General features: G+C 37.6%; 1 protein-coding gene across 2 annotated transcripts in view; it reads left to right on the forward strand.

Moving 5' to 3' along the window:
- The first annotated feature begins 2,103 nt into the window (after nt 1–2,103).
- LRRTM3 (leucine rich repeat transmembrane neuronal 3) overlaps nt 2,104–23,309 on the forward strand; it is a 52,836-nt gene continuing 31,630 nt past the window's right edge. The window contains exons 1-2 of one of the 2 annotated variants that reach the window (XM_072424386.1): nt 2,104–2,334; nt 3,119–4,650. In XM_072424386.1, coding sequence (XP_072280487.1) covers nt 2,331–2,334; nt 3,119–4,650 — 1,536 coding nt within the window. In that variant the 5' untranslated portion in view covers nt 2,104–2,330. Of the gene's footprint in view, nt 2,335–3,118; nt 5,911–23,309 lie in introns of those variants that run through there. The other variant, XM_072424387.1, reaches the window with a different exon arrangement.

Genomic DNA, 23,309 nt, shown 5'->3' on the forward strand with positions numbered 1-23,309 from the left:
TTCTCCTATAGATATGCCTGTGGGATAAATGCAGCCTCATTGAGAGCTATCATTGTTGCATGCCACTTTTCACAAATAGGAGACTACTGATTACAGTTTTTAAGCTTTTACTGAATCCCTAAGACAGCAACAAACAGGAAGGTGACATAACCTTGTCAAACTCTGTTTTGTACTTTAATGTACATATATTTTTATCAAACTGTTTCTGGAAATGATTCTTAGGACAGGTACTTAGATTTTGTGATCAGCAAAAGTTGCAATGAACCAAAAACTGGTGATCTTGGGCAGTTATTGTTCTAACTTTGGGGACTTGATGAAAAATGTTGTCTTGTTGCTACAGAACACAGAACTCTAATATGTACCCTTGGTGATACAGAATAGCATCAAAATTACATTTAAACTGGTGTCAGAAGCAAATTTATAGGACTGTACTGACAACATCTTAGGATGGAGAGGGTAATTTGATATCATGTTTGGTACATCATTATTGTAAATTGTCTTTATTGTAAGCATACTAGATGGTCAGTTATTTCATATTGTGATGCCAGTGGATTTAATTTTTGTTTACAATATTTCCATCAGGCTCCTACATATCTACATACTACATTCTTGAAGTAGTGGAGTAAACCGTAATACATGTTAGGTTTTGATATTTCCTGGCAGCCAAGTTTTTTTAGCTGAAATCATGTTGTAAATTTGTAACAAATTAAGAGTTACCTTATGGTTCTATTTTTACCAATGCTTTTTAGAGATAATTGAATTATGCTTCTGTAACATGCTATACAAAGATGCCTTTAAAATTCTATTGTCTTCTATATTTACTACACTTAAAAGTGCTGTGATTCTTCAGATTCTGACACTTGCTTGACATTGAAAAAAAAGATGATTTTAGTATTCCTGCCATGACAGGGACCTGGACATTTCCAGCTATGCATATGATGACAAATTTAGATATGCAGAGGATACCTGCAGTGTAAAGTGTATGTGAATACAATCAGTAGACCCAGCAAAATAGGTAGCTGAATATCAAACCCCTAATCTGGCCTAATCTTTCCTGTTCTTCAAGCCCTCCTGTGGTTACCAAACACCAGGAAAGATGTCCAATGTGATGCAAAACAATTGACTTTTATATGCAAATATCACTGACTTGAAAATGAGCCAATCAAATTCTGCAGAAGTGCAGCTTGCTTAGAAAAGTTATAATTTGGCATCTCCATGACCATCTTTAACCTTCGGAGCGGTAACCGCTGGTGGGGTAAAAAAAAAAGCAGCTAATAGCTGTAACCCCAAGCCACACTCGGGGTAGCTAAAAACATAAAAAATGAAGACTTACCTGGTCCCACCAGTGTCTTCCAGTGTCCTGCTGGTCTGATCCCATCCTCCGGCCACGTCCTCTTCTGTCCGATCTGTCCCCTGGCGAGTGCGCTGATGTTCCCCGGGAGTTCCCGGTGACGTTGGTGCTTGCATGGGTGCGTGCGAGGGAGCGTTGCGGGAATTTCAAAATTATTTTGTATTGGATAGCTGTAACCCCAAACCACACTTGGGGTAGCTAAAAACATAAAAAATAAAGACTTACCTGGTCCCACCAGCATCCTCCGGTGTCCTGGCTGTCTGCACCCATTCTCTGGCCGCGTCCTCTTCGTCTGTTCTGTCCCCCGGCGCGTGCGCTGATGTTTCCCGAGAGTTCCCGGTGACGTTGGTCCTTGCTAGGGAGAGTCGCAGGAATTTTAAAATATTTTGTATTGGATTCAATACAAAATAACTGTATAGAATCCAATACAAAGTAATCATTATATTATATATATTTATTATGTACAGGTATTTTACAGGTTTCAGTATTTTTGATTTATTTATGCACCTTTGTTTTAACAGATTTTTGAGTTTTTTAAAGTATTTTAATACATTTATTAAATATTGGACATATTTTGGTGAGTTATGCCTAAGAATTATAGGCCTACAATGTAAAATAATTTTCATGACAATGTACCACTTTTAGACATTTAAACCCGGACAGAAATTTAAACCGCCCAGGAGGTTAAGGACCAATAGTGAGTCCCAAAGGCAGTAGGGATTAGGCCATCCCAAACTATTAAAGATCTGCCAGGATGATCACCAGAAGAAGGTGAACTGACCCCCTTCTCCAGTACTGGAGAGGAGATCAAAGAGCCTCCAAATAATGATGGTGCAAAGTGCTCATCTCTCTCTGGGAATAAAGTCACTTGATGTCTGGAAGCAGCCCTGAGTCACCACAATGCAGCTGGAAGAGGCTAAGTGCCTGTGGCCCCATAGGCTCTAACTAACCTGAGGATCAGCTCTCCAATGAATGAAGAATGGGTATGTGTATTATGGGATGATCTTATGTGGGCACAGGTGCCAGCATGCCACATTCATATGACATGTGCCAACAAACACTTCTAGACAGTACATCACATGTTTGATAGAGGCTTCCTACTTTTTATATTTCAATTGATATGGGATATCAGACAAACAAAACTTAGATTTGTATTGCTAATGTTTGCTGCATATATGTAAATGTTTGTGTAGATATATCAGTGGCTAGGTGAAGAGTATTGAAATAAAACCTCAATTTTTATCTATCTGTATATCTATCTATCAATTTACATATCTGTATATCGTTCTGTCTACATATCTATCTAACTGTTTGCATATTCATCTGTCTATCCATCTTTTTATCTATCTATATATCCATTCATCTTTCTATTTATCAATTTACATATCTATATATATGTCTATTTATCTATCTACATATCTATCTAACTGTTTACATATTCATCTGTCTATTCATCTTTTTTTATCTATCTATCCATCTATGCATTTACATATCTATCTATCTCTCCATCTATCTCTTTCTTTTCTTTTTCTCCCTATATATCTAGTTTCCATCACTCTCTCTCTCAATATACATATATTTGCATGTAGATACAAATATGTAGGAATCATGCAGTTTCCATTTGCATGTAAGCTGATACAAATTGGGCACAGGGTCTTACCATCCATGAAAGGGCTGGAGACCAGCAGTTATGATGTTGTTTCATATTGTATCTATAGATTATATGCTCTGCCATTCAGAAAATCACTTTCAGGCTTTTGCTTGTAGGTTTCAACCCTTATCGGTTATTAAGAGGATCTGCTATATTCCTGCCTATAGCCCTGCTGGTTTACATGGCAATGCTCTCCTCTGCTGAACGTGGGTGCCCTACAGGATGTAGGTGTGATGGAAAAATGTTTTATTGCGAGTCTCAGAAGCTGCAGGAAATCCCTTCATCAATATCTCCTGGATGTGTCGGGTTATCGCTCCGGTATAACAGCCTCTACTTACTGAAATATAATCAATTCAAAGGTCTTAATCAGCTCACTTGGCTGTACGTAGACCATAACCATATTAGCAGTATTGATGAGAATTCATTCAATGGGATTCGTAGATTAAAAGAGCTTGTTCTGAGTTCCAACAGGATTTCCCATTTGCTAAACAATACCTTCAGGCCAGTCACTAATCTGAGAAATTTAGATCTTTCCTACAACACCATCCAGAAATTGGGACCTGGCCTTTTTAAGGGTTTGAGGAAACTGCAGAGCTTACACTTAAGGTCCAATTTGCTGCGAAACATTCCAGTTCGGATATTCCAGGACTGCAGAAATATGGAACTTTTGGATCTGGGGTATAACCGAATTCGAAGTTTGGCCAGAAATGTTTTTACAGGTATGATCAGATTGAAAGAACTTCACTTAGAGCACAACCATTTCACCAAACTTAACCTAGCCCTTTTTCCCAGGCTAGTCAGCCTACAGAACCTGTACTTGCAATGGAACAGGATAAGTTTCATAGGTCAAACCATGTCTTGGACCTGGACTTCCCTACAGAGGCTTGATTTATCTGGCAATGAGATAGAGGCTTTCAGTGGCCCAAGCGTCTTTCAATGTGTTCCCAACCTACAGCGACTTAACCTGGATTCCAACAAGCTGACCTTTATAGGTCAGGAGATCCTGGACAGCTGGGGGTCTCTTAATGATGTAGGTCTTGCAGGCAATATCTGGGAATGTAGCAGAAACATCTGTTCTTTGGTCAACTGGCTTAAAAATTTTAAAGGCCTGCGAGACAACACAATTCTTTGCGCCAGCCCTAAGGACCTGCAAGGGATCAACGTCATGCAGGCGGTCAAAAACTACAATGTTTGCAGCAAAAATGTTACAGAAAGCAGGGAGTTGAAAACCACTGGCCGGAATACAACTATGAAACACAAAATAATGAGAACTAAGCATGAAAGTAACCACTCGATGTCTCCGACGGTTGGAGTGACAGGACCTGGCTATGAAACCAATGGGGATGCAAATAGTGTTTCTTTACATAAAATCATAGCGGGGACTATAGCTCTGTTCCTGTCTGTGTTAGTGATCTCCTTGGTAATCTACGTGTCATGGAGACGGTCTCCCGCAGGTGTAAGGCATCTGCAGCAGGCTACTCTTATGAAAACTCACAGCCAAACAAAAAGATCATCCCTAACACAGATTAGCCTAACACCACAGGAATTTTATGTAGACTACAAGCCTGCAACAAGCAGAGAGACTTGTGAATCCATAAGCACTACTGGTTCCTGCACATATACCAAATCAGGTTCCAGGGAATGTGAGGTATAAAGATTGCAAATGCACTTTCTTCTTATTTATTTTTAATTTTTATTGGTATTTTTTTTTTAGAATGATTTGGCTTATTTTTTATTGAACTGTAGCATTCTAACTTTACTGTCACTTTTCACTAACCTCACCTATAAACAACTACCCATTTATGAATATGTTTATTTCTCCTGCCAAATTATAAAACGAAATTTCAAGACAAGCTGATAAAAAAAAGTCACGGTGAGATGGTGTGCAGTCTATTGTGCTTTATGGTGCTGTTTCCTTTTTTTCATTTTTGGATTAAAGTATGACATGTTTTAAGATTTTGAAGAGTTGAGCTGACATTTCTTTAATCTGCTGTAGCGTGTGCTCTTTGGTTGTAAATTATTGCCTATATCTCTGATATATCTGTTACAATTTATAGCCAAGGAGATGCAGTTTGCTGGATGGTTTAAGCTGCAGAACCCTAGGTCTTATATTTTAAGGCAACATTTTAAGGATACAGTGTTTTTTGACCTTATCAGTCTCCTCCAACCTCTGCAAACGTCTGTATGGTTCTGCTATTTTAGTGTTGAGACAGGTCCTTTTATGAGCAGTACAGGCTGATGTGACATCTCAGCCAGTTGGAGGATCTGAATACAGATTTTGAATACTTGACTTTGGGAAAAGCATAATAGAGGCTTTATTTCATACAATGTGAAGTAATCCATAGCAACCACATCAACCAAAATCAGCTTTTATTAGACATTATATTGGACTGCTAAATTTAGGTTGGTTGGTATGGTCAAAGCACCTATTATGATGGATATGTCATTGGAGGAAACAATTATTTTTTACGGTGCTCTTTAATGTGTTCCAGTTTTTAATTTTCTACGTAAGGGTACATTAAAAAACAGATGTTTATTTTACAAGGACATTTCATGATGTGTTGTATTCTGCCTTGCATTAGTGGTTGCATTTTTTGACAGGGAATCGGTTATGGGATATTTGATTTAAGCTTTTATAGCAAGAGAAGCAATTGGTTTTTAATTGATTTATTGCATACGATATATGCTTATTTTATAGTAGAATGTACAAAAAACAATAAGCCAAGAACTAATATGAATTATTTACCTGATATTACTTAAAAAAGCTAAATTCTGATTGCTGAAGGTTTCTGCACATCTCCATTGCTGCTTGTATTGTCCCATTACTGAATGGTATGTTAATCCTGTATTGCTTTATTATGTAACTTTTGACTTTAATAGCATATTAACAAAGCAAATAATTGCACATATCCTGGCTGCTGTAAACTAAAGTCTGTTAGATTGCTATTGCCTACTGAATTCATTTTTATAACCCCTTGCACTGCCATATTAATTATGCTGCTTGTTAGAGGAGGGTCAGGTGGTGGTGGGGAGTTTTATTTTATTTGTACAACAGTTAAACCTCAAAAGCAAATACAACCTGGTCAGATGGCATAGGAGTGAGAAATGTAGGGCAGCCTCTAGGGAATGTAGACCTCTAACTAGAAAAGTATTACAAAGCACAACAAAGAGGACTTGTTCTACCTACGGCCTTGTGTGTATTTATAATTGTACACACAAACACACTGATGCACTTTAATTGGTTGTTTTTTTTGTAGAACTAGCTTTAGAACTGCATTTCCAAGTTATAATTGCCAGAGTCTTCAATTCTGCCCTTGACAAGACAGATAATACCTCTCAAAATGCTCTCCAACCTCAGATAACTCAACCATGGCTGCTAGAAGGGCCAGATCTGCAAAATATTGAGCAAAGAGAACACCAAACCAATGGTAAAATCCATGTAAATTAATTAAAATCCAAGTTCAATAATTGATAAAAAAAAATAAAAAAAAAAAATAAAAATCAATGAATAGAAGAACACTTTTCACATTGAGTGATGGGAATATTTAGCATCACTGTGAAACCTTTAACCTCCCTGGTGGTATTCCCGAGTGGTAAAAGTGGTAACCCTGAGACCCACTCGTGGTGGAATTTCCAGGGAGTTTAAAAGTGCTACCTGGTTCCTAGGTTCCAGTGGCATGCTCCAATGGTGCTCGCGGTGTCCTCCAGCGTTACATCTGCGTAACTTGGCGATGCCCGGCCAGCATCTGTGTCCCGATTGTGAACGTTGGGGACGCGAGACCAGGGGAAGCAAATGCTGGCTGGGCATCTGCCCGCGAGCATGTGGCGGAAGGGTGGGACTGTTGGGCTGGTAGACGGGACCAGGCGGGAAATTTGAAATACTAAGTATTTTTAAATGTACCACGTTTACTTTTAAAAATACTTAGTATTCATTCCACCAGGGAGGTTAAGTGATGGTGGAATCCATTCAGTCATTGGTGAAATCTGGACAGTTCTTTATGATCCAAGTATTTTTACCTCCTGGAAGTTTAAAAACGCTGATAAAGGGGGTCTCCTATACCTACTGAAGCATATCCCATTTATCAATTTATAGGTACTTTTGGCATGTCCTTATTTAAAATTTTGTATGTTTTACCAAACATACTAGTCCACCTGTTGGACTTGGTTTGAGGGCCACCTAATTATAGGTATTATATCCAAGACATGGAACTCAAAGGCTTCATATAGATTGAGCATTTAGGATGTGGCACCATAGAAGCCACACCATTTGTTAAATAGAAAGGGGAGGAGTTGGTGAATAACCATACTGTCACAACTGAGCTTAGTATAATGTAATGGATATACTAAGGATCTGTGCATCACTGAACTACAACCCTTCTGCATTAGCTTATACTGACTGGTCATATTCAAACTTTTATGCTTTAGTTCAGCCTTTCCTAACTTTTTTTTTTTTTTTTAACATGGGGGAACCCTTGAAATAACTTTCAGGTCTTCAAAGAACCTATGCTATATTACTACATTATATATTAGCATGGTGGTCAGTAGAAGAATGACTCCTACATTGCTAGCAACTGGAAAGAATGTCACCCTTTCAGATTGCCAAAAGGTGTCATCTAAATTGACCTTGGAGGCACAAAATGCTCATTGCTCAATGTACCCCTAGCAACCTCTGGAGGAACCCAGGATATGAAAAACTGTTTAAATTGATCTCTTCAGTGTGAACTTGAACCTGATGGGGTCAACCCAGACATTACTTAGCTTTAGTTAATAAATTACACTTTCTGAGAATCTCATCATCATATCTTAGCATCAGTTGTTAAATTAGACAATTTGAGAGTATTAGTGCTAGACCATTGCAAGTACCTAAAAAGGCAGGCACTTGTATCAGACAAACAAGATATCTAGCCTTTGAGAAAAAATGATCTATTATCTTTTGTGTCATCAGTTTAAAAGCAATGTGCTTTTTTCCTGTCAAGTCCAGTAACCTTCTGATCTTATTGTTGCTAAACTCTAATGTAATCTCTACCTAAACCCAGAATAACACGCTCAGATCCTAGTCACATACACAGGCAGTCAGTGAAGCAGAAACAAACTTGACTGAAGTTGTACCCTTGTGCTTGATCTCCAAAGAAGAACATATTTTAGCAAGAAAGGAAAAAAAAAAAAAAAAAGATATTGGATAATAGATGTAGCTTCGGGGCAAAAACACACTTTGTTCCTTTGTTATTGCTATACATGCTTTGAATGTTCCTATGTTGTCTGCATAATGCAGGCCGAATGGTGAAATTTAGATACGCCGAATAGTCTGCTTGGTAACATTTTAGGCAACTGTAGATACATGCAAATAATATGTGATATTTTACGCACTGTAAAGAAAAAACTGTTTACTAATAGAATATTTATGTTATACATTTCATCTTGTGGATCAGCTTTTGCCAGGGCCAGGAGTTAGGGCATAATTACATGCTTATTGTACGGCTCCAAACTGCTTGCTAAAACTGATCAACATTGAACCAAATGGTCCTTTCTTATTCTTCATATGGCAGGTGGCTGGTGGCAAGAGCTTTGCTGCATGTTTTTTTGGACACTACATCCACGGGCAGTTTTCTACCTCCATATATTTGAATTTGAGCCCTACCCAGGGCTCAACATTGAATCAACATTGAAAGTAAAACCACACTGCTCTGCTAGGCTTTTACATCCAATTTTCTGCACTGGCAATAGGTACCTAGGGGTAGTAAACATCATAGTAAAATAATACTACATCTAACATGCCTTCAGTTTGTCTGAATCCTTCATGCTGGTAGTAAGTCCTTAGGGTTTTTAACTAAAACTTTGTGGGTCTGTCTGGAGCTTTAAACTGAAATGCATTGTGAATCGAAAACTTTTTTTTTTTTAATTCCTAAAAAAAGATGATTGAACCAAGTACTGGTATCATTACAGCACTGTCCACTTTAGTATTTCTTACCTTGTTTTTCCCCTAAGAAAACAAAACCATCAGTGCCAACAGCACCATGTATGAAGGCCGAGAAGAATTGTAATAATCCATTGCATATTCACTATGCTTACTGTGCTGTGGCCATGTTCACTCATTCTACGGTATCTTCGGTAGAGCTGCATAATAAATAAGACTTCAAAATGTCCTCCCTCTTCTATGTAGTCCACAGAAGACAATTGGGAACTCTGATAGCATTATTTAAGATCTCAGTTTAGTTCACAAGAAAACGCTGAAATTCTTACAGCATCTACAGTTTTCTGTACTTGCAGATAATGTTGGGATAAAAGAAAAAGAGTGCAGACCTCGCATGAAAGGACTGGTAATTCACAATATATGACATTTTGTTCTTGGATTTAGACACGCCGTAGTTATACTAGAGTCAAGCCTTAGTGCAGCACTATGATGTAACAAAAAGTTTTTTTTATGACTCTTACCGGCAGCCTATTATCCAAGGATCTTACATAATGTCATGCTGTGTACAGCTGGTAAAATTGATATTTTAGAGTTTGGGTAATGTCTCTTTTAGCTTTTATACACTTTCATAAACTTGCTCACCCATTACAAGAGAATTTCACACTTTCTGTTGGATTAAAACTGCAATTTTAGGCAAGGGTACGCAAACAGTGTTTAATGTTATCCAAAAATTATGTTGCAGCTATGCTGGAAACAAAAAGTTAACTTGGTTTAGCTTAATCTGAGTTCTCTTTAAACCAGTGAAGCCAGATGTTGCAGAGCTTTCATGGGTTCTCTTGGGGCTTTCTGTAGAACATGATGTAAATGTCCTCCCTCTCTCATTCTACTTACCTTGTTACCATTTATTTGACAAAACAAAGTCTTGCCTGCATGGAACATTTATAGTCTGACTTGGCCAATTAAATAGGCTTCATTTTAACTTTTGCTGAGAAAGTATCTTTAAAGGAGCCAGAGCAGGAACGCATTTCAACAACAGTCCCTGAACAATCAAGTAAACTGAAATGGGATTCAACTTTCCTTAGTTGTCTACCAACTAAAAAGACATCTGACACATCTGACATTTAATATAATATGTCATAATGGTTTTTAGTGGTATTCCTGACAATCAGTGGATTAATAATATGCAAAGCATGTTTTATGTTTGCAATTTAAGTATATTCTTTGGTCTTTCTTAATAGTTTTAAACAGGATTGCCGATTGACATGATGGTCATTTTATAAAAATATTACTTTTAATGGAATTTGTTTTCTAAATTATTAGTCTTTCCAAAGTTGGCATTCTGGCTCACAGTGTATGCAGTGTAGGGTTGCTCATCAGGCTCAATGTGAGAGGTAGTTTTGCTAACCGTTTGGTAGAAAAAAAAATTATATATATATATATCTACAATAAAGGGAGATGATCCACCAACCATTCACTAGAATTTAAAAAAATAGTTGAAACCTGTGTGCAGTGGATATCATTTATGTTCATCTATGGCTAAAATATTAATGGTTGATTGAGTCAACCAATGCTGTGCCCACTAAGGGCAAGGCATCACATTCACTTTATTTTACCCTTATTCATTTAACAATACTTTTTTTTTTCTCTTTCCGCTCTGATCTGATGATGGGTGAAAAAGAAAATAGCTATCAGTCACAGAAATCATGGCATAGCTTATTAGCTGGTCTCCCTGTGTGACAATTCTGATTAGCACAGCCTGATACATGGCACCTAATTGAATAAAGCTCTCTAAGGTTGGAGAGGATATACTTTCATCAATGAACTTGGGTGATCCAGCAAACCTGCAATGAATCTGATCCAGGATGGAAAACATTTGCTAACAAAATAGCAAATTACTTTTAAGAAATCCATTCCAGGATCACACAGGTTAATTGATGAAATTGTATTCTCTCTAGCATTGGAGAGCTTTAATAAATCAGGCCCTTGGAATGAGTTACATGCTTCTTCATACCTATAAGTGCCAAGCATTTTCTGCAGCTTCCTGCACTGAACTACTGGAGATGGGTGGAGGATTTAATAAAAGGGACAAAGCAATGATTTGTTTCAACCAAAGTATAGATTACTTTTATGCAAACTTATCAACTACATATAACAGCTAGTCCTATTTCATTTACATATTCACATGAGCATGACTGTAGATCATTGTCCTTTTAGTCATGTCCTTTTTAGTGTAATAGCTTTTGCCATAGTTAATGTGCAGAGAAGATCATTTTATAACTGATATTTTCATGACAGACTAACAGTTTAACAGTACCATTACATTGCATTTCGTCTCTTTTACAGTTTGTACCATTTAGGATGTGTGTTTTAGTTTTAGTTTATTAAACAACTTGTCTTACTATAAAAGTATAGCAGGTTGTGTTGAGGTTTAGTGGGTCACAAATAAAACAAAATATTATTCTAAATGTATTTATTTTTATAAATTCTCCAGTGACTGCTAACATTGTGCCTCAGTACAGACGCAGGATGGATATGTGATAGTGAGATCTTCTAATCTCTGCAGCTGTGCTAATGACAGTTTAAGCTGAAAGCAGATAGCAAACATACTTCTTCCCAGTTGCTGCGGTAGCTACAAGTTTGTGATTACTCAGAGGGTCATTGCCAGATATAAACACTCCAATGCCAATTTGTAAGTCCTTATTAAATCTCCCTGCAACTATCAACAAGATTGCAAAGGTTGTAAATAGGGAATGGAAACAGAATATTTTAATGGCGTCTACTAATAAATATTAGAAATGGAAGCTTGGTGCTCATTTAGGAGCAATATTGTATTGGGGGCCAGACTAGACCAACGATAAGGGTTTACTTCTCATTTTATTGCAGTCAGAGCAGCATGATGCATGGGTGGCGAGTGCCATTTCCTCATGGTAACGGTTGGTTACATCTCCCCTGTATAGAGTTTGGGTGTTCATTTTCCTAATTGTGTTGGGAAATGAAACCTATGTGGCTAATATATGCATATCATTTTGGTACTTTATTTTTCTGCATAGTGCCAATGTTGCATTTTAGAGTAGTACTTCAGTGGGCATCAGAATTTCCATTGTATTCCAGAGTCTGTCTACTAGTGCAGCGGTCGCCAATCGGTGGTCCGCGAGAAAATGTTGATGGTCTGCAGGGGTGGTCCTTCTCCTGACCCCACTGGGGGGTGCACCAGCCGGAGTCGCAGACCATGTCCCTCATATGGATCGCAGGCTCAGGGTGGTGGGCAGGTTGTTTCTCTTGACACACTCTCCCATTGCAGGTCTGAGTGCGTTCTGGCATCATGGAGGAAGTTTCCTCCCATTGAGTTACACACGGCTCCCCGTGCATGCGCGGTCCGTATATTTAATGATCTGTGACGTTCAATAGTTTGGCGACCACTGCACTAGTGCATTGCATTGAAAAAAAGCACTGCATTCTGTACAGGAATGAAAAAACACAAATAGAGAGTAGAGAAAATATTTTGGATTGATCTTCCAGCTTTATGACTAGTTTACACATAGGCAATTTTCCGGGGCTCAGGATGACATTGATAAACCAAACTGGATTGTCACTTTAGGTTTATCTAGTACGAGACTTGGAATTTGGTGCTTAACTTTCTGTTTTTTTTTTTTGTTTTTTTTTGCTGGATAAAAATTACTGAATAGGAGAGGCCATCACATGACATATTCTAGAACTTAAAAAGTTAAGCCTGTGTAGGCCTAATGCATTGTTTCCAATTTCCTGGAAATGTACACCATATTATTTGGTAAATACCTTACCCAGTCTCACGGGGTCGATTCCAAGGATCAATAATTCATTATTAACTCTTATTAACTCTTCCATCAATATTGAGAGTGCTTACCAATAAACTGTAACTTTTGTGATCTTTATTATAGAATATTCATGGGCTATTTAAAAAATACATCAAACGTAAAAAATAAACAGAAAAAGGCTTTCCTTGCATTAATGGAATGAAGTGTGCTAAGGCATCAAATTTTACAGCATGCATGGGTCTACAATCTTCAGTACAGAATTATTATTTCAGAGCACACAGAGTGTAATTTCAAAGCTCTGAGCATGTTGATCTTGTATCATTATATTTTCTTTATGAGCAAACTGTGGTAGTGTAGTTCTGTGGTCTGCAGACCAAATGAAAATTGTACCACCTATAACCTTGCTTCTAACATTGTAAAAAATCATCACCTATGAATATGTGGTTGAGTGTTGGAGTCTTTTTGGCCACTCTTCTTTCTATCCCTAATTGTAGATTTGAGTTTCTTGAGGTTCCTTGTTCTCCCTTCAGTGATTTGACCCCCAGTTGCCATCTCCTGTGGTGCCTAATTATAAACCACCCTCTGAATTATCCGGTTTTCTGTTCTTTGCTCTGCTCTATACTGCTGATTTCTGTTTTTCTGCCCTGCCCGTTATATTCTTGATCTGCTTTGCTGATGTCTGTATACACAATTGCCCTAATGTGCCATGCTCAGCTGCCTGTACTTTATACAGATGCTTTTTCCTTCCCTTAGCTGCTTTGTCTGACTTTGTGTTTTGCTACATTACTTTTCTCATTTTCCCCTCCCACTCCAGAACGTTCTGCTCCGTTTCTAAGTCAAATTATCCAAAGAACTCCCTAACCGCCACCTCTTTAAATATTTTTGCCCTCTCTCTACAGTGCATGAATCTGAAGTAAGGCCCTGGGAAAACATAACCAAAGACACTGCTTAAAGAATACCAACATCCAAGGAAACCTGAACTGAGCTATAGCCAAACATGCTTTGTAAGATTATATATATCAGGTTTAGAGACACTGGGTCTGATTTAATAAAGCTCTCCAAGGCTGTAGAGGATAAACTTTCATCACTGAACCTGGATCACCCAGCACACCTCGAATATATTTCTTAAAATCATTTGCTAGCAAATGTTTTCAATCCTGGACCAGATCCATTCCAGGTTTGCTGGATTATCCAGCTTCACTGATAAAAGTGTATCCTCTCCACTCTTGGAGAACTTTAACAAATCTGGCCCACTGCTTCCACTTTATTTTTTTTAGTAAATCAAGCCCAGATTCATTCCAACAATTTCACATTTTTCTTTTAAAACTTAGGAGTCTATTTATGAAACAGTAAATGTTTCCCTGGTGGAGAATCAATTACTGCCATTGAAACATTCGGACCTAGAAGATGCTCCACCAAGAAGATGTTTCTTTATAAACAGACCCATTAGTGTCCAATTTTAGCCATATTATTCCGCTGGGGCCAGAGGAAGCCAAAGCTTCATACTCTTCATCGTGAACAACCACCACTTTCTTTAGCAGAGTAGGAACCACTAGGTGACTTCTCGTGGACCACTAATGATCCAGGTCCGAGAACCATGTGTTCATTTCCAGGTTACTGGTATCACTTCCCACCTAAATAGTTGTTCTTTTTCCAACTACATAAATAAAACAGATGCATGTTGGAATATCACTTCTATTTTTGCATTTCCTTTTATGATCCGAGTTGCCTATGGCTTTTGCAGGAAATCAAAAATCATTAGTGTCCAGTCAATTTCAGCATGCAAACTTCAGGTATGGGTGACCATTTGACTTTACTACCAGAAATCTGGGGTAATTTTGGGTTAGTATACCCTGCACTTTTTAATGGAACCTATACAATAGGTATTGTCCATGATGTACAATAGAAATAAAGCAAAACATGTGGTCGAACTAAAATTCTAAAGATAGTTACATTAAAAGATTGCAACATCACAGTCACATTAGCATCTAAAGTCTTTGTGATTTCTCTAGGTCATTTTTAGTGGATTATTTTACATCTAGCACAGTGGGGTTTCTTACTTCTGTACATAGCAAGTGGGAGTTTTACAATTCAGCATAATATTCCAATAAAGTACATTAAATATATGGTCTGATGAGCACTACCACTGGCTGTAACTTTCATTTTCTATAGACGGTGCTTCTGAGGATAGGGTGCAGCAGCCCATCTGTAAGATAGCATGGTTTGTAAGCATCATACAATAGATTTGTATAGCTGTCAGCAAAGCCAGTTTATCAGACTGTTGATGCTTTTTTGAGAACTCAGCTCCCGCTCTTATCTAACAGCTAACAGAGTCAAGATGGTGGATTGTAAACTTTACAATGTAATAAGTTTTGGAAATTGTCTGTCAGCGTAATAGTTTCATAGAGGTGGTATCAAAGACAACTTCAGAGTGAAATGACAGGTGCCATTAAAGTGTACCTACCTCCTTTATAAATCTCAACCCTATATAAAACTAAACAGGATCCGGTACTACCTGCTGACAAGATTGTCCTATGAGACATAAAGCTAAACCTATACAGATGGTAAATTTTCATTGCTAGAAACAATATAGTGCAATGGTTTAGAGTGACAGGAGAGCAAACAAGTGCTAGACGCATAACGATGTTCAGTTCTGTGAAGAGGGGAGGAGGGAGGATGCAGCAAGAGGCTAACCGCTGGGTCCTCCCTTCATAGAAAGTGACGGTTCCCAGTTGGTCACCGGTGCCACAGGTGGATCGCTACATGAAATTAGGGGAATGCTGTATGTAGCTAGATTTTTGCTTGAGGCAAACAATTGTGAACATTTATCTAGCATGTGTACATAGCTTTAGATCCTTAAAAAATGGTTTAAGCTGAGCTCCAGGCAAACAGTATATAAAGAAAACTGTTTTATCTGCAAAGGAGTTTGTATTTCTGTTTATCCTGAAACATATGCAGCCCCCATAAAGAACAGTCAGCCTGAAATAAAATCACTTTACCTGCCTGATCACAATTTTTTATTACTCACCTGTCCTCGCTCAGGTAATGCCATCTTTACACGATCTTCCTGCAGTCGAGTTTTTAGCCATTTTGATTGGCGGAGATGATTAGGTTCCCAAGCATGCTGGATACCCGGCACATTCCCAGCAGTTTCACTTTAAGAAATGTAGCCTCGTCACCTTCCTTCCCCCCAACCTGTGATTGACAGCAATGAAGTTTGGTCACTTACGAAATGTTTTCTAAAATTTCACATACTTCTCCCACTACCCCAGAGTGCTGCAGTACAATGGACTTCAAGAAGTTATTACCAAATTCAGGGAACTAATCTTAAAAATATATTGAATCATTTTTTATGCACATGATTTTATTCTTAGGTGTCTGAAAGCCAACTTAAACTATTTGACCTCTCCAGCAGCATACATATCCAGATGACAGGTACACTTTATAACTAAAAAAAAGGTATGGCACAGAGATAATAAACTGTGTAAACTACTGCCATTACCTTTTTTCTTGCATGATGTCTGAAAACTGTGTCCAAGGGGAAATAATTTAAGTCCTAAATATGTTGCCATGGGGCTCTGTCTGCCGTTGTCTAAAATCTAGAGTCTGCTTAGAGTTAAGACGTCAACATTACTAAAGTTGAACATTTCCCAGCAGGGTCAAAGAATAACAAAATCCTGCGCCCGCATAAAGCAACGGGGTGGGTATTTACAAAGCTGAGTACACTGTATATCACTATACTACTTTCAGATAAAAAACTTGCCACAAGGATGAAAGGATTTTGGGCTATGCTTCAAATATTCTACAAATTGGTAATCTGCATGCATTATGCGTGGGATGAATAGAATGCAGGACATGTCATAAGACAAAGCTGCAGGCCTCTGTGCAATTGATGTCTTGCTCTACAAGTATGTACAAACCACTGCAGGGTACTTTTTAACCTACTGATGAAGAAATATTGAACTAATAGACATTGGATGAATACTAATGCTAACAAATAATTAATGGTCTGTATGTTTATTAGCAGTAATCTGTAATTATCAACTTTTGCTCATGGTATTTAGTTTTTTTTTTGTATTCCAAGCTCTATAGTGACTGCGCTCATCAGTTCCTAATTGGTAATCGCAGCCCCTGACTCTTATTAACCTTTCTCTACGGGGGCAGCTGTTCCGCAAAATACATTTGCAGTGAAAGCTAAGTATTAGGATAGATAGATATAAAAGAGGACAACCGACAATTCATATTGATTTTTTTTTTTATCTTCTTTTCCGTTCAGAAATAGTGATAAGATTCAGGGAAACATATAATTTATATGAATAACATTTTACACTGCATGAGAAAGATAAAAAAATGAAAGGGTCTTGTCATTTTTATTATTTTGATAAAAGCTCCTATTGAAACCAGAATGGAAACACTGCCATCCAGTGGTAATGGGTGGAAGGGCATCTGTGCTGCTGTAGGATGAGTCATAAGTGCTTGTAGCTCATTATTTGCAATATTTTTGTGACAAATACACATTCAGGTCAGGTCGACAAAGTGCACAGCAGTTTCTGCAGCTGTACATAGTGTAATGCCTGCAAGCCTGTTTATATACCATTCTCCCCCGCTTTGTACATTCATAGGGTGACTTAGTAGAAGGTCATGCTTTGCATTAGTAACTGAATATCAGATAGAGGCCTATATATAAAACTTGAGAAATGAGAATGAGAAAAAAATGTCCAGTTGGTGTTCAGACTAAATAGATTGCTAATTGTAGAATAAAAGATGTAACCTTAATTGGTTACAATAGAAACAACTTTTTTCAAGTTTTCTTTCTTTTGTAAATAAAGTTTAAAGTGTATCTTGTATGAACAGATTAGTATGTATGTAAGTAGGAAATGTTCTTGGCTCCACACTGATGAGTCAAGGGCTAAATACATTCCAGGTGCATCAGTGGAAAAAAACCTGTCTCCTACCAGCATTTCCTTCTATTTGTATGAAATTAGCATTCTCTCTACAGAGGTCCAAAATATCCTCTGCTGGGTCAAAGCTAAATTTCTGAAATCAGCAGGGGCTGTGAGTTTTGCTCCTTGCAGGCCCTGTCTGGAGTCATGCAGCATTTATTTAAAAGGCATCATCATTAGGTAGGCTTAATCTCACCCATGCATTCCTTAATCCTATTTATTCCTAACGAGAGTTGTACTCATTGTAGCCTCCATGGGTCCTGCAGAGTATGACTATCCCCAAAGGAGTTAAAAAACAAACTGGAGCCCAACTGCAAAGCTTGTCCCTAACCACTTGCCTTAGAGAATGACCCTTCCTCTTTGTGTACAAACAGTGGTTCCTCTCCAGAATTCTAATCCCGTAGAAGAGTTCCAACAAGCTAAAACAAAAGGCTTACACAATTCATTTTCTTTAGAAACTACATCATGAGTAGGAAAATGTGGAAGCAGCACAGATCTTTGCACAGATCCAAAATACCATCTGCTAGATTTCTCCAACCAGCAGGTTTGTGAGCTTTGCTAGTCGGTGAGTTATAGTTCTGATTGAGCAGGTTGTATGCCAGACTCCTGAAAAGAGATCAGTCCTTCTCTTCATCATGCTGGGGTGGACAGACTTTTCTACTACTACTTCTTTTTCTAAACTGAATGCGCACTAAATGCTATACATGATGAGTATGCCATGTCAAAAAACTATAGCAAAATATCTGCTGAATATATTGTATCTAGTCCACCTAAAGGCAGTTATTACAATATGTTTCTATAGTGAGTTACCAAACAAGTAAATTCTAAGTCAAAAGCAGAATTCCAAGCAAAGACTTCAATTCACAGATTTAATATGTATGTGTTTTTATCTGCCAAAGGGTGTATATTTTGTCATGTCAATTGTGCGGTTTACACATCTTTGGCACACTGCATACACCAGACAGGTAGTGCCAGTATTTCCTAAGTATCTTCTTATTCATCTCCGGTGTACTAATTGGAGTCGGTACCATCACACCTCTGATTCACTGACTAGGCAGGTAACAGGGAAAGCGGAAGGAGAAAATAGTAAAACAATCCTACTTGCCATGGCAAAAAACAAACAGGTAAAACAATTTAAAGTCCATTTGGAGCTGGAGTTTAACCTTGAAATTTAATGATGCCTAAAAATGACAGGTTTGCTTTAAAGTGTACACAAAAAGAATAACATATCTATTAGCTGACTCCAAAGTATGCAGAATATCGCAGGAACTGCACTCATTAGTAAGCCCAGTGCAGAATGTATGAAACCAGTACACATGGGAAACCACTGCTTTTTTGGATACTTTCCTTTACTTCATGGTAATACTGCTGTGAAGAAGTGTGCTGTGTGTGTTTGATAATCAACTATAAGCATGGATGATCAACTAGAAGCATGGATGATAAAACAAAGCAGGGTGTAGGACGGATTACTCTATAGCTGTTATAAGAAAGCTAAAACTCCGCTTCCCAGGGTGGCACAGATGAATTAGCGTCCAGCACTCATCCCTTTGTCAATCCAGGGTCCTAGGTTAAATTACTGACCAGGATACTATCTGCAAGGCATTTGCATGTTCCCCTGGTGTTTGCATCGGATTCTTCTAGATACTGCATTTAGTTAGGTCAATGGGCTCCCCCAAAAAATTGTCCTTGGAAAGTGTGCAAAAAAAGCAGCAAGCCGAAAGTGCAGTGTGACATGGACATTAAATAAAAAAATAAAAAATAAAAAAAAAAAATAAAAGAATAGAAGGAAATAAACCTTGCCTGCTGCCCATATTAAATAACACAACTTGTCAACTACTCGGTACATCAGGTATAGCAGAAAATGTGATTCTTGCCCCAGCTCTACACAGTGTTTGGTGCATGGGTAGTCATGGCCATATCCTGTCATTCATACTGTAATTTTGAGCTTTGAAAGATAAAATTTGCACATGAATTTTTGAGGTCAGCATGAGAGTAGGAAGGGTACATGTAGACTCCTTGGAGAGCTGGGGGTAAAGCAAAGCTGGTAATTTGCCTTGGCCAGGATTAAACATATATAATAACAGTTGAATTGCAGTGTACAGATCTAATCATGCATGACTGTGTATTCCATAACTACAATTTAATGGAAAGCAGCATGTGAACTGAGTTTCTTCATTACCAGCATATTGTATATTCTGTACAGTCTTATTGGCTGTCATAGCACAAGCTGCCCAAATAATTGCATTAAGACATTGGATTTTAAAGCAGTAGGATAAGTTTTATAGACAGAGATGTGGTAGATATACTGTGTCCTCCACACATTTCTGTGCACTAAAAGAAGACTGTAAACTGTAAAATATAAGATAATATGCACAACTTGGTTAAACCGTTCAGGTTCAATGTCTGTGTTTATTAAATAAAATGCAAACTCTGTTTTCTGCTTGGTAGCTAACATTTTTGTCTTGAGGGCCGTATATAATTGATGTATTATGTGTCTTCTTTGGATCTGTACTAGGAGATGATAGAAGATGCCATTGTTGAGCTCAATGTAATGTTAGTTACCTGGATGTAAATTTGATCTTTTGATATCAGTCACACCTGATACAATCATACAGATAACGGGGTGACAATTACGGAACACCTGAGCTGTATACTCATTCTGGGTTCAGGAGGGATTGGAGGCTGAGGATCAGAACAATGACCAGGCAACATGTATATTAAAGAGCAAGGTCAGATATGATAGCTCACCTTATCCTCAGTATCGGTCCACTTTGAAGCTTCATCAGAAACTTGGATGATGGCCCTTTGACACAAAGACCAGACCAACCCAAACTTGCAATTTGTTTAGCACTGCAAAGAACAGTTCCACATATATTCCATGAACAAATGTTGCAGATTGGGCAGACTTTTTATATTCAATAAACTAGCATATATATTAGTATAAGGAATAGTCTAACTGAGCCAAATCCTTAATTTGTAATTCTCAAGCTCCCCCTCCAAGACATTGCATCTCAGAGTAGAGGGGTTTAAGCAACAAGGCCAGTCTAATGTAGAGGACTAGGTATGGTGAGTTGCTACATAGTTACATAGTAAGTCAGGTTGAAAAAAGACATAAGTTCATCAAGTTCAATCACTAGGGAAATAAACATATCACAGATATAAATCCTATAAACATAGGTGTTGACTAACAAGCTACAGCAGGAATCAGCAGTGACCAATTTTGATCCAACTAAATGTGCAAACAGGTAAAGCCTGCATGGTTTGTGGCAACACCTCATTACCACAGCATTAGGAAAAGTTGCATTAGTCAAATTTGCATTTGATGGCAAGTTCAGCAGGTATCTGTGGGACATTAAATTGGGAACTAAGTGGAAACTGTAAGTGCATATGTATTTATATTTAAGTGACACAACATATCATTTCCAAATGGAAAGCCAACATTCTACTGAAAAATAAAGGATAAGGGCTCCTTCGATCACACAATCTGGATTTTCTTGCTTACTTTTCTTCCATAGAACTATTATGCCCATCCTTCGGTTGCGGTTTCAGTTTTTTAAAATGTAAATTTTTGGGCTTGGTCTGGGCATTAGAAAATGCTTATTTATTCCTTTAGATCATGGTAATTATTATTCTCTATTGCTAGAGTTAAGTTACTAAGGGTGGATAATGTAGGGCAGCATGGTTTTTCTGTGGCTAGCCCTTTGGTGTTGAAGCGCAAAGATTCCATGCTGGTAGGTTAATTAGTGTTCCCCTAAATTGGCCTTATACTGTGATGGGGCTATTGTGAGCCCCGATCAGGGACATTTAGTGACATGACTATGTTCCTGTACAGCACTGCGTAATAAATGTACATAAAAAAAAGATAATATTGTTAATATGCCAGCCCAGGGCAGGGTAAATGCCGCTGTAAATCCTGTACATTTGTGGTATGTGGTTGCCGACGTTAGCAAGTTAGCAAGTATAGCAAGTCAAATTAAACTGCTGTGCAGAAAGTTAACACAGGAGTTCTGACCAGATGAAAAACTACAATTGTGGGCTATAAATAAAATTAAATAATGTCATAACCATAAGAAACATAAATGACCCATAATTTAATTATTCAGAAGTATTTCACTTGAATAACTTTGTAAGTTTAAATGAAAAAGTGGACATTACGACCGCCATTAATGTTCCATGCCCAATTTAAGAATGCATATATCAGTATTTTTAACAGCTATACGATCTATTCTATACACATTTTTCTAGCTTGAGAGTAAGGACATTGCACACACAAGTCTTGTATTTTAATTTCTTTTGCTTTTAGCTCTACATATGTGTGTACACATCTCATAATATGTGATATACATATATGTCTGTTTCTGCTAAAATGAGCTAATGAAATCTAATGACTAATAGTGTGGGACAGTTTACACAGAATGTCACCCATATTTAACCCAGGGGATCACAGACAATTAATCTATTAGATAAGAGATTCTGGCAGCTAGCTTCTTACTCATTTAAGGCAGTGTAATATTTTTTATGGTCCAAAGATGAGATATATAAAAGATGCCATGAAGTGTCCCTTGAAGGGACATTCATGATCTCCTGGTTTTAGAAAGCCTGTCCTCCCTGATTAAGGTAATGGAGACAGTGGTGTTTAATTTCATATCCCCTGGTAAATGTGTTGAATTTGTCCCCCCTCCCTTAGTCCCTGGCTGGAATATTTATAGAGCATTCATTCAATTACATTTTACTTTAGGAAAAAGCAAAGGACCTTTTGATGTGATGTTAAATAGGCACATCAAATGTAGTACACTTTTATCAGACTTAGGTCTGATTCTTGTTCACATATATGCTGCTACAAAAATTATCCTGAGCCTGTGCAAGTTTTAACCAGAATTTTGGCTCTTCTAATATCACTGGCCTACCTGGCTCCAACTACTGAGCGCATGGTGAAGACAATGTTCAGATTGACATGGAACAATATCTAACAAACATGGAAATGAGTGCTGAGCTGAAAAGGTCTGTTTTGTATATTGTTTCCTATCTAGTGTTGGGGTACACTTGTCAAGCCATTTTTGTTGTTATTAATCCTATTCTGCTACATTTCAGTATTTTTTCATGAGTTACAACCTACTGATGAATGCCAACTGATTGAAAAACACAAGTGAACATCATCTATGTCCTAAGAACTTCAATGACATTTCTGGGACAAATCCCACACCTTTAGGTCCTTTTCTCCCTAGATGTTGCTCCTTACTGCCTGTATAATGGGTAGTTACCTACTGTCAAAATGACAGCCAGGAATTTCTGTAAACTACATAGCAGAAGTGGCTACCAAAATTAAGCTGCCCCTGTAAAAATACATGCATTCTGTCTGTATAGCAACATGTTGTATTTACTATTTAATTCATAAACTGATTACAATTGTGGCCCTTAATTCATAAATAGATCTGTAAAAGTGAAACATTATAATAAAATATATTCCTAATCAATTTATTATTACCTTTAGTATTTCTTACAGCCCTAACTGTCTCCTTCTCCCCTTAGCTAATATAAGTTTGCTGATTTTTGTTGTTTCTTTTACCATTAATATTTAAATATGTTTTTGTTTGTTATATTTTTATCTTGCAAAAAAAGCGTATAATTAAAAGAATGCATTTTTAATTAAAAAAAAAAA

This window comes from Pyxicephalus adspersus, chromosome 10, assembly GCF_032062135.1.
Source record: "Pyxicephalus adspersus chromosome 10, UCB_Pads_2.0, whole genome shotgun sequence".
Taxonomy (NCBI): domain Eukaryota; kingdom Metazoa; phylum Chordata; class Amphibia; order Anura; family Pyxicephalidae; genus Pyxicephalus; species Pyxicephalus adspersus.